Source organism: Lissotriton helveticus, chromosome 1_2, assembly GCF_964261635.1.
Source record: "Lissotriton helveticus chromosome 1_2, aLisHel1.1, whole genome shotgun sequence".
Classification (NCBI taxonomy): domain Eukaryota; kingdom Metazoa; phylum Chordata; class Amphibia; order Caudata; family Salamandridae; genus Lissotriton; species Lissotriton helveticus.
Window position 1 is genome coordinate 254437895 of NC_136058.1, and position 15903 is coordinate 254453797.

General features: G+C 46.3%; 2 protein-coding genes across 2 annotated transcripts in view; one reads left to right on the forward strand and one right to left on the reverse strand.

Annotated features, from left to right (window-relative positions):
- RAD54L (RAD54 like) overlaps nt 1-7409 on the reverse strand; it is a 159766-nt gene extending 152357 nt beyond the window's left edge. Inside the window, exon 1 of the mRNA XM_078671697.1 lies at nt 7192-7409. Within this exon, the coding sequence (XP_078527823.1) occupies nt 7192-7194 (3 nt within the window). The 5' untranslated portion in view covers nt 7195-7409. The remainder of the gene's footprint in view (nt 1-7191) is intronic.
- A 6044-nt stretch (nt 7410-13453) lies between these two features.
- LOC144807840 (uncharacterized) lies at nt 13454-15219 on the forward strand. Its single transcript, XM_078673479.1, has 2 exons — nt 13454-13758; nt 14125-15219. Exons 1-2 carry the CDS (start codon nt 13719-13721, stop codon nt 15042-15044), a joined length of 960 nt encoding a protein of 319 aa, XP_078529605.1. The 5' UTR covers nt 13454-13718; the 3' UTR covers nt 15045-15219.
- The last annotated feature ends 684 nt before the right edge of the window (nt 15220-15903 follow it).

Here is a 15903-nt window from a genome sequence, read left to right on the forward strand (position 1 = left end):
GCCTCCTGTTACACCTACTTTCACCCTTATCTTTCGCGACTGCTATTGACCACACCCACTGCTCCGCCTATCATATGTATTGCAATGCAACTGTTTTAGTATATATGCTTGTGTATTGTTATTAAAGTCAGCGCGCTCATTCCCTGTCCCCCCTGCAGGGCCCTGTCATCCTATTCCTGTGCAGGTTGTCCTGTTCCTGTCCTTTATGCTGTATTAAACCTGCAAACTCCTACTACCTCGAATCTTGACTCTTATTTATTGAGCTATCTGTTATTACTATGTCCAGTAAAACCTAGATCCGGTATTAATTATTTATATACCACAAAGTTCAAAAAAGTACAACAAAAATGTAAGTGCAGGAACAGAGTACAAGTAAAATCTGATTGACTATTGCTGAGGCAGGGCCTCAGACTGGCACACGTAATCACTGCTGCTCATTTATGGCCAGTGATATCTTCCCACCTGGCACCATCCCACCAAGCAGAGGATTTTATATCTCACATCACAAGCTCATTTTCTTCTACAGAGCTAAAAAGGGATCATACAGCAAGTTAAGTAACTCACTGCTGAGTCCAGTCTCTGGTTTATGTGCATAGTAGCAACATGCTTCCAGTTACACCAAAACCCTCCAGAGTCCACACAAAAGCCACAGTGCACTCATGTCGGTCTATGTCACTAACATGATCAACAGAGACAATATCCAAACACATAAATAGATGAAAATAGATGTTGCCCAGATTTCACAAACATCACACACTCCTCACAACGTAGTCATTCATTGGATTGGATGCCTTCATCAGAAAAGCTGCTGTTACCTAGCTAGTTTTTCAAAAGAGCAGAGTCTTCAATTATTTTCAAAGACTGATAAATCATGCTTTACTCATTAATGGAGATGTTTTGAACTCAAAGAAAAAAATGTATTGTATTATAAAAAGAAAAGCGGCATTGCCACAAACATTAAATCTCGAGAAAGCGGACAATTTACTTTATTTAATCTAATGGGCTAGTACTGCTGTGGGCCTGACTACAGACTGACACCTTGACCACTGCTGCTGATTTATGGCCAGTGATAATCTTCGACATCCCCAGCCTCCCCATCTCCTCTGAGGAGATGAGTTAGGAATTCTGAGTTCCGTTTATTTCCTCCATCAGAGCTGAAAACTTTGAAAACAAAAACTTTGTGCTTCTCCAGCAAGCACACCTTAGCCATTAATTAACAATTAAACTCCTTGCTGTTGTCAGTGCCGAGACTGAGTCCAGACTTTGGTTTAACAATTCAGATTCACTGTCAGAGCAACATGCTCTGTCACTGATGGTGATTCTGTAGTGCTTTGCAGATGCATGTCCACTTTGCTTTTTTTACTCACCTACCTGCAGTTGGTCCATTAGGGAACCGTCGGGATCAGGCTTCTTCTAGGTAATACACGCTGGCAGTGCCCAATTCCTTACTCCTGGCAAGCTGCAGCTGCTCCTGTCTGCCGCTGCTAATCGGACACCGGAACAGGAGCTGCAAGTGGCGTCCACACGGCTTGCAATTAACAGAAACGTGGAAAGCAGACACCTCGAGTCTGCGCAGTGTCTTCAGAAATCGTGATGACAAATTACCATTCCTTCTGCCTGCAGCCTCTACCCCACCCTTTCCCAACTAGTAACAGGGAGGAGTTGGGAAAGGGTGGGGTGACAATCCTCTCCATTCCCTGACTGATGTGAAGCTCCTGGCACTACAAGGCTTCAGCATGAAGCACATGGGGCAAACTTGACTTCCACGTCATCAGGGGGTGGAGACAGGTCCTCAAGGCTATGTCTTTGCCAAGCTGATTGTAGTATTCCTAGTTAGAACACTTCCTTTAGAATGTTATGGTTTCTCTGGGGTGGACGTTCTGTAAGTGGGAGTTGGGCAGAGGGAGATAGCACTTGATTACCTGTGGATGTAGAAGCTGTCTGCTGTGAATAAACTTAATTATTTCATGAACCTGACTACTGGATTACTTCACAATGTGGCGATTTCGGGATTTTGAACAGAATTTGATCAGACAGCGTTCATTGCCTCTCATTTTCTCTTGATACCTCTGAACCTGTTCCCGGACTTGAGAACGATCAAGAGTAGAATCATGTGAAGTTTTACATTTTCATCCACCAAGGTAAGAGTTTAGAACCAGGTTTTCTACCTCGCAACATCTCAAATGGAGACAAACCTGTGACCAAATTCGGAGAAGTACGATACGACAACAAAGTAGCACGTAAAGCTTTTTTCCACTCCAGACCACTTTTTATAGCTAATTGGATAGAGTCTTTAATAACCCTATTGAAGCATTCTACTTGACCATTGGCTTGAGGGTTATAGTTGGACACTCTTTTATGCACTATACCACATCTATCAAGAAACAAACCAAACTCTTTGCTAATAAATTGGGGACCATTGTGCGAAACAATTTCCGCAGGAATACCCTCACGACAAAAAACTTCATCCAAAAATTCAATTACTTGTGTAGAGCCGATTTTATCTACAACTTTCAACTCAGGGCATTTAGAGAAGTAATCAATTAGAACTAATGCTTACACATCCTTGGTGGGAGACAATCTAAGTGTACCAATAATGTCAATGCCAAGTTTCTTCCAAGGGCTTAAAACATACTCAATAGGGGAAACATCAGCCGATAATGTTTTGACTGATTTATCACTTTTAGAACAAGGAGAACATAGTCGGACCCATTTATCGACCATTCCATCAACACCCGGCCACCAATAGAACTCTCTAATACGTCTTTTGGTGCTGGACATGCCCATATGTCCTTCATGAGCCATAGAAATAATTGTTTCTCTTATCTTGAAAGGAGGAACTATTTTATCCCCTCTAGTTACAAAACCATGGGAAAAATAAGTTCATCTTTTATCTTACAAAAAGAAAAAAGATCACCAGTTAATTTCCTTTCCTCAGTCCAACCTATTTGCAGAAATTTTACAATATTAGATAACGTACCAGTCTCACACATAGCCACTTTCCACTCAGATTCAGAAATGATATCAGATGAAACATTGGAGTTTCCACCATCGATATCATCAATTGTATATGCAACATCAAAATCAAAACTATTGTTAGCAAAGTCATGTGTGTTGAGCAACGGTAATCGAGACATGCAGTCAGCATGAACATTTAAACGACCAGGAACATACTCAACCACACACTGAAATTCTTGTAATTTGGCAGCCAAACGTGCCAATCGAGCAGTAAGTGTTCTACCACCACCAGCAGCTAACATATTGATTAAAGGCTTGTGGTCCGTCCGTAAACGAAATTTAGTACCCCACAGAAATTGTCAAAAGTGTTGCACAACCCAAGTACATGCTAGAAACTCCTTTTCAATAGTAGAATAATTGTATTCTGCACCACACAATGTTCTGGATGCATATGAAACCACATATTCTTCACCATTGTTTTTCTGTATTAAAACAGAACCTAAAGCAACATTGCTAGCATCCACAGTTACAATACAATCTTTTCCGACCTCAAAAGTTCTTTAAAATGGTACATTCACAATTTCTTTTTCAAGAAGTTCAAAAGCACATTGTTGTTCATTGTTCCATGTGAATTTTAAATTTTTCTTTAACAAAGATCTCAAAGGATGAACTTTAGACGAGTAATCTTGTATAAATTTACTGTAGAACTCCGTTAGCCCTAAAAAACTTTTGTTGAAGGAGCAGGAGCATTAGAAATACTTTGAATATGATTGAACTTGGGCTTAATCCCATTACAGGAAATTTCATGTCCCAGATATTCCACTTTATTTTGTCTAAACTTGCATTTAGAAAATGTTAAGGTTAGGCCTTTCTCCTGTACACATTTTAATACCATTTCCAAGTTCTTATCATGTTCTTCATAGTCGTTCCCAAAAAATTAGAATGTCGTCCTGGAAGGCGATAGCACCTGAACACCCTTCCAGGACTTCCTTCATAAATCTTTGGAAAACAGATGCCGTACTGGCTAAGCCAAACGGCATACGGCAAAACTGAAACATACCTTCAGGTGTAATACATGTTGTTAGAAATGTGGACTCTTCGTGTAAAACTACCTGGTGATAGGCACTAGCGAGGTCTACAGTGGAAAAAAACACAGGCACCAGACAGTGTTGAAATTAGATCGTGTATGTGGAGTAAAGGATGTCCATCGACCCATATCTCCTTATTTAAACTACGAAGGTCCACACAAACGAAGATCGCCATTTCTCTTAAGCGATAAAACAACTGGAGAAACCCAAGGAGAACAGGGGTCGAAAAATATACTCGCCCGCTCGCAAATGCGAGTGAATTTCCTGAAGGGCGAGTCAGTTTCAAGGCCTACTTGACCGGCCTGGCGAGTGCTTATCTGGCACTGCAGTAGCAGTTGAAGGCTCTAGGGGGCAGCATTACAATGCCGGCAATTACGGAATTCAAGTATCAAGTGCACGCGGTGAAGGCTCTAGGGGGCAGCATGCACGCACCACCTAACATAGTGGTGCGCTGCCTATTGTTTCTGTGGGTACCAGGGCCGTCAATCTTGTAGCGCGCGAAAGCGCTACCAATGACGGCCCTGGCCTGCCCCCGCGCGCTGTGCTGCTTAAAGTGCAGCAGTGACGCAGCACGCCACCACGCGCGCTCTCTCTTCGGTGGAGTCGGGACGGAGTGCAGGGCGATTTGGAGGCGAGTTGTTTTTTTAAAATATTGTTTTGGTGCAGTCCTTATGTGCAGAAACCTCCCCTCACACTCAGTCCATGCCCCAGGCCTGCAGACGGCCATCTGTGCGCCATAATGAGCCGGAGCTAGGTCTGCCCCGGGCTCCGCAGACAGCTCTGTCACTTCTGCTGTCAGTGCCCGGTGTTACCGGCGGTGTATAAATAAAAAGGGTGTTGGATGCGCTATCAGCACCTTTGATCCAGCCGCCTTTAGCTGCGCCATGAGACGATGGAGGGAGTAGGCTGCGGCCTGGAGACAGCTGGGTTGAAGCCTGAAGGCGGCTGGGGGCCCCAGAACGGACCCCACGCATAGTCAACGTGAGAGGCCGAGACTCGCAATACTAAGCGCTTTATTGTAAGAGAAGCGCGACTCCTGACTGAGGCGCAAACTCCCATCTGTGTTAGACAACCGTGGTGCAAACTGCGCACACGGACTTTCATCAGATAAAGGATGTCGCATACCGTACAAACACACACTCCCCAACTGGGAGGAGCAGGTGCCATTAGGGCGTTGGCCACATTCCGAAGCGGACCAATCAGAACTTAGGCGCAGAGAGCACTTCCATAAAATACCACACGCTTTACAATCGGTATTTACACTAGTAAATAATTTAACTAGATGGCGTCTTCTTACTTTCCCTTATGGAATCCCTCGCCCTGCGTTGAGGTGGAGGGGTTTCCCTTTGCCACCCCACCCGTCTGTCAGGACTCCCAACGGCTTCCTCCTCAATACTGACACGAAACTGGTTAGCTCACATTTCTCCACACTTGCCAACATTGTGTGACCACAAACACATCACTAGTCACTGACGAGTTTTAGGACCTCGACCAGAATTGAGAATGCCCTAGTGCATTCTTTGACTATCACTTCGGGTGCCCATCAGCGCTTGTTTATTATCATTAATTTGTACCACCGTGGGGTGACGAGGAGTTACTAGGCACACACAAGGTAAAACTACATAGCGGTACAGCATGAACTTTTAAGGACAAGCAACAGACTGTGATGGAAAATAAACTGAAGCAGCACAGTTAGCCCAATATCGATCTTGCACTGTTAACCAGTAAACGTAGAGACCCAGAGTGGCCGGGGACAGGGCTAATTAAGCAAACGAGTTTTATGAAGCTACAGAGAGAACACCAAACGAAGCTCGAATACAAAACAGCGGCACTTGAATAATAAACAGAAAGACAGGCCTGACAGCATCAAGCCATCTTCGTACTAGCTAGAGGCAAGCAATAGACAAGGATCAAACATATACATGTTAGTATGTGTTTATGTGCGTAGTATTTGCGAGTGCAAGTGACTTGTACGTGGTCTTGTTGGCGATTCCTCAGTGGCCCTTTCGCACAGCCTGGGAGAGATACTGCACAGTCCTAACAGTCCCGTGGAAGCCCAGTGAAAGGGGCCTCATGAACGTCCTGCGTGAAAGCGAGGGAAGTATGGAACTGCTCCAAACATGGATACTTGGAAGCACCACGGCTTCCGAAGAAGACTCAACCACAAAACTGTCATCATCTGTCTTTGCAGGTTGGCCAACCATGGAGCCAGGGCATTTTCAAAGATATATGTGCAGCAGACTCCACTGCTGCTTCTAATGCACCCCCAGTTTAACCCCTTCACTGCGGCGGCTATTCCGCCGCAGTGCTAAGGGGGCGGAAGAGCGGCGGGCGCATGCTGGTGACGGAACCGCTCCGTCACCAGCGTCGGTTGCGCTGTGCTTATGACGGAGCGGTTCCGTCATGGCCCACCCCGCTCAATAGAACGCTCAGCGCAGGCGCGGAATCCGCGCCGCGCAGGCGTGCCGGGCGGGCCATGACGGAACCGCTCCGTCATCAGCACAGTGCGACCGCGGCTGATGACAGAGCGGTTCCGTCATCAGCAGGGGAGGGGTTAAACTGCTAAAGTAACTCCAACACCAAGAGAGCAGGCGCGACTAAACAACATTGTATGAGGTGAACTGAAACCCCACAGACATGTGATCGCGAGATTCAGTACTGTCTGGCGGACTGCCAGAAGACTCAGAGGCGTTTTGTTGTTTTATTCTTTCCATTAGGTTTGACTTGTTTCTTTTCAATAAAGTTTGGGAGGGATGTAGTGATCTACTGGACACGTTCTAGAATATGTAACCAGCCACACCCAGAGAGCTGGCCTCTACACTCAACCCTCACCTATCCATCACAGCTGTCACCGGTGAGGTTACCATGCTAATGAAAGGGACTAGGAGCACATGCCTTAAGGCAATTATCCAGACTATGTGCCTGAGTGATCATTTGCATGGCTGCTTGAGGGCCATGTGCTCCAGACTTCACACGGGCCACAAAAGAGAACTGCCAATAAAACCTTGTTACGTCAAAGATGGCACAGTTGGAGCTATAAGTTAGGCACTTTACGGCAAGAAAAGCCCTCCTTTCTCTCAATGCTATATTGATTCGCCTTATAAAAGCCGATGTCTTCCTGTAATTAAATATTGGCCATACTTACCATGTTCCCCCTGCAGCCTCGGTGTCCTGGGCGTGGCTCTCCCCGCTCCCACCGGCTGCTTCTGGCTACATTTCATGTCCCCATGACAGTCACCCAGCCGTGCTCCTTAACACCAACCTCCTCCCTCATAGGAAGCTCTTTGGCTTCTCTACTACTTGCTGAGCAGCGCTGGTCCTCGCTAGACCTTACCAATTGACACTCAAACTCTCCCGGTCTTTCAGAGCTGTGAATTCTGGGAAACGTAGTTCAGCGCCCTCGATTTATTTAAATGCTTGAGCGAGCCGCCATGTTGTAATGCGTTCGAAAAATATCTGTTTAACTGCAAGTTTATTAGAATATTTTGATCAAAGTCAATTCGAAAGCTTTATCGAAAAATAAACCGTACAAAACCATGATGTATAAAAAAGTACCCATTTGAATTTCTCATTGTTATCCATTTTGAAACTTTTATAGTGAGTTTTTCCCGTTTATTTTACTTTCGTTATTTTCCATCGCATTTCGCCTTATTGCAGTTCAGCGTCAATCCGTTCGAAGATATTCCCCTCATCATGACTGCCAGAAGAGGTATATTTATGTGTGCGTCATCCGACAACCAGCCTATGAATACAGCTCAGCCACCACCCCCGTAGGCGTGCCGCTTGGGCAACAAGAGGAGACCGAGAGCAGTGGCGGCGGCGTCTTCTACAGCTTCGGCGTCTTCTTATATCTTCAATGCGCTACCTTCTTCCTAAAACTGCAGTGTTGCTCGCTTTCTGATTTTGAAACTCTATCAGTTCGTTTCATAAATTCGACTTTTCAGAATATGGTGGTGTTACTGTCAGAGCTGCCGAGTTTGGTATTAGGGATCCACCCGTGTTGTCTTCAATATTCTGTGATTCTAGATTTTTAATGTAATCTCATTAAGCCTAAAAATGAATCCGACCTTGTGTAATGTAACTAGTTCTCATGCAAAGTGCTTCAGTACCTTTGGGTCGATTTCGCACTATCTACAAATATAAAAAATACATTTAATTCAGTTTTTATCTGCACTCACTTTTGGGGAACCGACTTATTTTTCCTCATCAAATATTGAACCGTGAGCAAGACCGATAGACACACAAATGGGAAAGGATAATCAGACGGAAAGGGGGAAAGGAGAGACACAGTGAGAGAAAGGCTTAGCAGGCTTGATATTTGGCACACCGATTTTTAATAGCACCACTGGAGAAGAGCTTTGGGCACTCATTCTTTTAAAAATTAAACCATTTGTGATAAATAAATACCATATACAAACGCACATACATCACATGACTGTTTGTTGGGCACAAATAGCACAGAGCATTACCATGACTCTTACACAGAATAAATCACAAAGAGGGGGGTGTTGTGAGGCGGAAACCTAGTCACCTATCGGACTTGTGCACTTAAAATTTGACAGTTCGTCACTGAGCGACCAAGTGTGGTCTCCAGCTTTACAAATGACTTTTTCTATCCTGTTTGTTCTGTGTTTCAGGCCATCCAGTGTGCACATTACAAGCTTTCTCTTTACATTTGTAACGTTCTAGGGGTAACAGCCACAAGTACTATGGTACACACAAGGGGGGCCTATACATTACGCATGGAATAACGGCACAGACACTTGTGTTAGCTAGTACGAGCCGGAAGTCCCGAGCGACCCCAGCCCATTTATTTATACTCTGGCCACGCCTGGCCAGAGATTGATACAAAGTGTGCTTGGGTTTCCGGGTCTTCACCCAGCCGGGTGAATGACTAGAACGCTACATCCCTTCCCAAATTAGTATATGAAACAGAATATTATCAGCACATTTTTAATACACAAAGTCTGCTAGTTTTTGGCTTGGCCGGGGATTCGGCCTTAGGTTGTATTGATGCTGGTGTTCATCTTGTTGGTGTCGAGGACTTGGAGGCCTTGTATCACTGGCCCTAGCCCCAGGACTGGGGACTTCTGATGATGATAACCTCGCAGGACTTGAAGGTGGAGTTTCATCCACGTTGCCTTCTGCCTCGTCAATCTGCGACTCGGCAGTCCTTGACTGATCTGCTGCTTGGTGGGTTCTGCCTGTGGCTGGAATTTCTTTCTTTCTAGTTGCGGTAGGGATCCACCGGAAGATCTTGAGGAGCATGCGCATGGAGTTGAAGCATGAGGATGAGATGGCGTTGACTTGGTCATCGTGAGAGAGGAGTCCAGGATGAATCCCAGGTTGCGTGCGTGGTCAGTGGGTGTCGGTGTGGTGCCCAGTGCTGTGGACCACCAGGAGTCGTCCCAAGTGGATGGGGATGGTCTGAGGATGAGGACCTCCGTCTTGTTTGAGTTCAGTTTCATCCATTCATCGACATTTTTCATTCCTTCATGGAGGTTGAGTTTGGCGGTGGCTGAGTCTTTGGTGAGGGAGAGTATCAGCTGGGTGTCGTCGGCGTATGAGATGATGTTGAAGTTGCGTTTGCGTGCGATGGTGGCGAGGGGCCTCATGTAGATATTGAAGAGGGTTGGGCTGAGCAATGAGCCTTGGGGTACGCCGCAGATGATCTCCGTGGCCGCGGAGTGGAAGGGAGGGAGGCGGACTCTCTGGGTTCTGTCGGAGAGGAACAAGGTGATCCAGTTCAGGGCTTTACATTGGATCCCGGCGTTGTGGAGGCGAGATATTAGGGTACGATGGCAGACTGTATCAAAGGGGGCTGAGAGGTCTAGGAGGATGAGGGCGGTTGTTTCCCCATTGTCAAGTAGGGTCCGGATGTCGTCGGTGGCTGCGATGAGGGCGGTCTCGGTGCTGTGGTTGGCTCGAACTCCGGACTGGCATGGGTCGAGGGATCCATTGGCCTCGAGGAATGCGGTCAGCTGTTTATTGACGATCTTCTTGATAACTTTTGCAGGGAAGGGAAGAAGAGAGATGGGGCGGAAGTTTTTGAGGTCTTTAGAGTCCGCTGTGGGTTTCTTCAGTAGGGCATTGATCTCTATGTGCTTCCAGCTCTCTGGGAAGGTGGCGAGCGCGAGGGAGTTGTTTATGACGTTCCGTAGGTGGGGAGCGATGATGGTGTTGGCTTTGTTGAATATGTGGTGAGGGCATGGGTCGTAGGGAGAGCCGGAGTGGATGGTGTTCATAGCGTGGGCGGTGTCTTCGGTGCTGATGGGAGTCCAAGCACTGAGGGTGGTTGTAGGGGGCGTTGGTTTGGTGGCTGGGGGGCGCAGTCGGGGTGCCGAAGCTGTCATGGATATCGGCGATCTTGCTGTGAAAGAACGTGGCGAGAGAGTTGCAGAGGTCTTGCGATGTTGTGATGTATTTGCTGCTGGCAGTGGGATTGGAGAGCTCTTTTACACAATGCTGAAGAGTTCCTTGCTGGTTTGTGTGTTGTTGTCCAGCCGTTCTTTGAACAAAGTCTTTTTGGTGGTGTGGATCAGCTGGTGGTTTTTGCGGGTGGCGTTCTTGAGGGCTGTCATGTTTTCTGTTGTCTGTTCGCGGCGCCAGGTTTTCTCAAGGGTTTGGCAGGATTTCTTCGATTCTTCGAGGTCGTCGGTGAACCATGTTGTTTTCCTGTTGCCTGGAGGGTTCTTCAGTGGTGCAAGGGCGTCGGCGCAGTTGACGATCCGCTGTGTGAGGTTGCGGGCTGCGTCGTTGGTGTCAGTAGTGTTGATTGGTGGGTTCTGGCTCAGTGATGTGGTTAGCTGGTCTGCGGTGACTTTGCTCCAGCATCTACGGGGGATCTGTTGCAGGCGGTGGTGGGATGTGATCTTCTTAAAGGTGAAGTGGATGCAGCTGTGGTCGGTCCAGTGTAGTACGGTTGAGTGGCTGAAGGCAACGTGGCTGCTGGCGGAGAAGATGGGGTCGAGCGTGTGACCGGCGTAGTGGGTGGGGATGTTCACCAGTTACTTGAGTCCGAGGTTGGCGAGCAGGGTGGTGGTGTTGTTGTCATTGTTGTTCTCCAGGTGGAAGTTCAGGTCCCCTAGGAGGATGTAGTCTGATGAGGCGAGGGCATGTGGGCTGATGAAGTCGGCGATGGCTTCACTGAATTGTGTCCGTGGGCCCGGGGGTCTGTAGATGAGGGTTCCTCTGAGGGTGGTCTTGGGGTCGGTGTGGGTCTGGAAGTGTAGGTGTTCGGCGGGGGTGAGGGCATCTTCGGAGTTGGTCGTGACGCCGTTGGTGTTCCTGTAGATGGTGGCGATTCCTCCTCCGGTTTTGTTGTTGCGGTTCTTTCGGGTGATTGTGTAGCCGTCTGGGATGGCATGGCGAGGGCTGAGGAGGCGTTCATCCAGGTTTCTGTGAGGAAGGTGACGTCTGGTGCTGTTGTGTCGGGGAGGTTCCAGAGTTCGACGGCCTGCTTGTGGACGGAGTGGGTGTTGAGCTGGATGCACTTGAGGTGGTTGTTGTTGTTGCCTGGTCCAGGTGGTGGGGTGCCGGTTCCGGCGCAGGTGAATTTGCAGGTTCGGCATGAGAAGGGTCCATGGGTGCGCTTCGGAGTGGCTTGGTAGCAGGCAGATGGTCGGCCGGTGTTGAGTTCGTGGAGGGTGGTGGGGTCGTACTTCTGTCAAGTTCAAGTTCAGGAATTTGTATAGCGCACTACTCACCCAGAGGGTCTCAAGGCGCTTGTGGGAGGGGGTGCATTATTTATCGAATAGCCAGGTTTTAAGTTCCTTTCTGAAGGAAAAGTGGTTCTGTGTGAGGCGGAGGTGAGTGGGGAGAGAATTCCAGGTCTTGGCGGCTAAGTAGGAGAAGGATCTCCCTCCCATGGTGGATCTGTGGATGCGCGGAACTGCGGCGAGAGCTTGATTGGAGGATCTTAGTTGGCGGGTGGGTGTGTAGAAGGACAGTCGTGTGTTGAGGCATTCGGGTCCTAGTTTGTAGAGGGCCTTGTGTGCGTGGGTGAGGAGACGGAACGTTATTCTCTTGTTCACGGGAAGCCAGTGAAGGTCTTTCAGGTGGCCGGTAATGTGAGCTTGGCGAGGGATGTCCAATATGAGTTTTTTCTGTAATTTGGCTGTGGTTCCGGCGTAAAGGGTGTTTCCATAGTCCAGTCGGCTAGTGACGAGTGCGTGGGTGATAGTCTTTCTTGTTTCGGTGGGGATCCAACGGAAGATTTTTTTGAGCATGCGAAGTACGTTAAAGCAAGAGGGTTTCTTGGTTTTGGCTGGGGCCAGGGGTTCTGGCGCTGGGTGAGGGCCAGGCGCGGACGGGCGCAGATGGGCTTGCCTTCGGTGTGCCACTGGCGCGCACGCTGTGCGGCCTCCATATGAGGGGCTGAGGGAGGAGCAGCTGGGAGGTGGGAGCGGGGCAGCGAATGGGCACCAGGGGGCGTGGCCGCAGGGGAGGCAGCGGCGGGAAGCACGAGGGAGGGGAGCGGGAGGGGCGTGGTACAGAAGGAAAAACAGGGCAGGGGGGAGAGGACACAAAGGGCACGAGAGGGTGGCAAAGAGAAACAACAACAGTGACAAAAAGTAACAAAAAGTAAATCAAAAACCAAGGAGAGCAGTACAGGTCCGACTCAGGCAGCGATCCTGGTCACAGCAGGTGGCGGCAGCAGGACAGCGGCACAGGAGGACCGTGTGGCGGCTGAGGGGGGCGACCTACCTGGTGACAGGTTCCAGTGTTAGCAGCTCATCCCCTTATGCCACATCTCCTCACATGGCATAGAAATATGGATTGGAAATGCAAAGGGAGAACGGAAACATGGAGAGAGAAAGGAAAGAAAGAGACGGTAGGGCAAAATGGCAAATAAGATGATTGAGAAGGAAGATATGAGAAGGAATAAAGAGGACTAGGAAGAAAGAAGTACAGTGTATATATTGGCCCACATGCATCAATGTTAGTAATTGCGAATTCTTATTTGCGATTTTTAAGGAATCGCAAATAAGAAATCGCAATTGTCTATTCATGATTTTTTTCGCATTTTGTTTGCGAATCGCAAAAATTCGCATTTTAATGCGAATCGCACACAAATTCTTATTTAAGAATTCGCAATATGCGAATTCGCATTTTGCGAATTCGCATATTGCGAAAAAACCACACATGATGAATTCAACCACTCTGATTGCCAGAAAGCCAGTAAGGCAATCACTGACACCTGGGAACTCCTTTGACTGAAGCTCTGGCAGTTGGTCTCTGAGGCTGTTGTGGAAGGTTGCTGCTGCTGCAGTCTGTGTTCTTCACTGTGAAGGAGTCAGAGATGGAAAACCAAGAAGCAGAGGGTCCCTCAAGGAAAAGGAAAGTCAAGTTTTCAGAGAAGGAACTTGAAATCCTTATTGAAGAGGTGACTGACAGGCATGATCAACTCTTTGGCAAGTTGTCACATAAGGTGCCTGATGCTGTGAAAAGAAATGTGTGGCTAAACATACAATCCAAGGTTAATGCGGTTGGTGTGGCGCACCGTGACATCAGCAACTTACAGAAAAGGTGGTATGACTTGCGTAGTCGTGCAAAGGAGAAGATTGCGTCAAGAGTGAAATCTGCAAATAAAACAGGAGGTGGTCCCCCCAAAGACATACCCACAACCCCTTTGTTGAAGGGACACTTTTGACTGAGGCAGTTGTGGGTGTCATGAACATAGACACGTCTGATCTGATTACCCCTTCTGAAGGTAAGTCTAAATATAAGTTGATTAACAAATGAATTTATTGAAATACTTGTGTACTTTGTCAAAGTGAACTTAGGAAAAGCATGTTTTTTAAAACACCAACTAATAAGTGCATCACATCCTCTGAAGTTGGCAGCTTTAGGGTAGTAAACTAATCATGCTTTAAGCAATGCATCTTGGGAAGTGTAGTTCCTATCTTTGAGTTGCAGGGTGAAAGTCATATTTGTGACTTTCAGTGAAACACAGAGTAAATTTCTAGTAAATGAAGCAATGTCTCGGAAAAAAGTACTCCTAAAGTAATTTTATTTTCATTGAAACATTCATAAAACAATCTGTAAAGTAAAGTTATGTTTTCACTTTTTCAAACAGAATTGCTTCAAGAATTAATTGAACAAGATTTGCGTGATTTCAGTACCCTAGAAATTCATGTGAATGAAGAGGTCAATAATCCAAGTACTTCCACTGCTAATCTGCCAGTGAATGAAAGGCAAAGAGTACGCCAGTTACTACAAAGTGATTCAGAGGAGGGTAACAGTCAAACTAATCCAGTGTCAAGACCTGATCCAACACCAACAGTCACCAATGCAAGGCCTAGTAGGCGAAGGAGGCAAAGCCAATTTTATAGACGGCGTCCTAGAACATCAAACTTGGCCACATTTGAGGAGGGATCCAGCACTGGCAGTGTTGTTGAGGACAAAATATTGAAGATACAGCGCCTGCAAGGCAAAGATGTTAGAATTATTAAAGGCAAAATAGCACATATGTCCAAACAACTAGGTGGCATTCACAGCTCTATGAATAGGATGGTAGAGGCTTTGAAACATGGCAATGAGGCTAATGCTGAGAAACTTGACAGGATTGCTAAGTCATTGGAATCAATGTGCAATGTAATGAAAATGCAACATAAGGAAAGTGTGAATAGGCACCTGAGGCTAATGACCAGCTTACATGGTCAGAACAGACAGTTGTCACGTATTTCTAATAGTACAGCAAAAATGTGCAAACAAAATGTTATCATGCAGGAAAAAATGAATGATGTTTTTGTTGAAATTTCAAGGGGAATGGTGAAAGGGAATGAATTAGGACATGCTTCAAACAGTAGTGACCCACCAGGGATTACTTTTTCCAAGTTTAACAGTGCTGTAGGTGGTCAAAGCGTAGACCCACCTGATGGTGCCATTGCTGGGTCAAGACGCAGTATTAGAAATCTGAAAGAAGGTTGCCTAATGTTGTTAGAGAAATATAAACATGGTGCAAAGGCTTTGGGTGTGGGCTGGCATAAAAAGTGACATGACAGCAATGTATTTACAATGCAAGACTTCTTGAAGAATTTGACATGTAACCAGAATTTAAAATTTAAAAGATCATCTACCATGAAACATGTCATTTATTAATTTTTGTCCTTGAAGAAGAACGTTTTTGAAAGCACATCATCTTATGTTGGTTAAAAGAAATAAAAATCATTAAGGCAAAAAAACAAATAAAGCCTGGTACCTTTCTCAGAAATAATTCTGTGTAATCTGAGCTCTTCTAATCCTTCCTTCTGCTGCCTCTGGTCCATGTTGTCTGGCTGGGGGTTGCTGTGGTTCATTGTCATTTGGCGGTAAAATATCTTCTTCTTCCAAAGGTATGCCTCTCTCTGTTGCCATGTTGTGTAGCAATGCACAGGCAGCAACTATTTTACAGCATATTTTGGGAATATACTGCAAAGTTCCACCAGTCTTATGCAGTATGCGGAACCTTGATTTCAGAACACCAAAGGTTCTCTCAATGACATTACGAGTTGATTTGTGAGCTTGATTGTAATGTTGCTCCTTTCTACTTGCTGGGTTTAGGTAAGGAGTCAATATGTAAGACCTAACACCATAGGCACTGTCACCTTTTAAAAAACATAGATATACAAATTACATATCTAAAACTTCACAAATGTCTAAGGTATATTAATTGTTTTAAAAAAAATAAAACCATATTTACCTAGCAAATAACCATCTCCAAACTGTCCAGCAAGAAGTCTTGCATGTATTGCACTGTGCTTAAAGATGTATGAATCATGGGCACTGCCAGGGTAACTAGCCACTATGTCAGTAATAATGGTCTTAGAGTTACATATCACTTGAATATTCAGTGAGTGAAAACATTTCCTGTTAC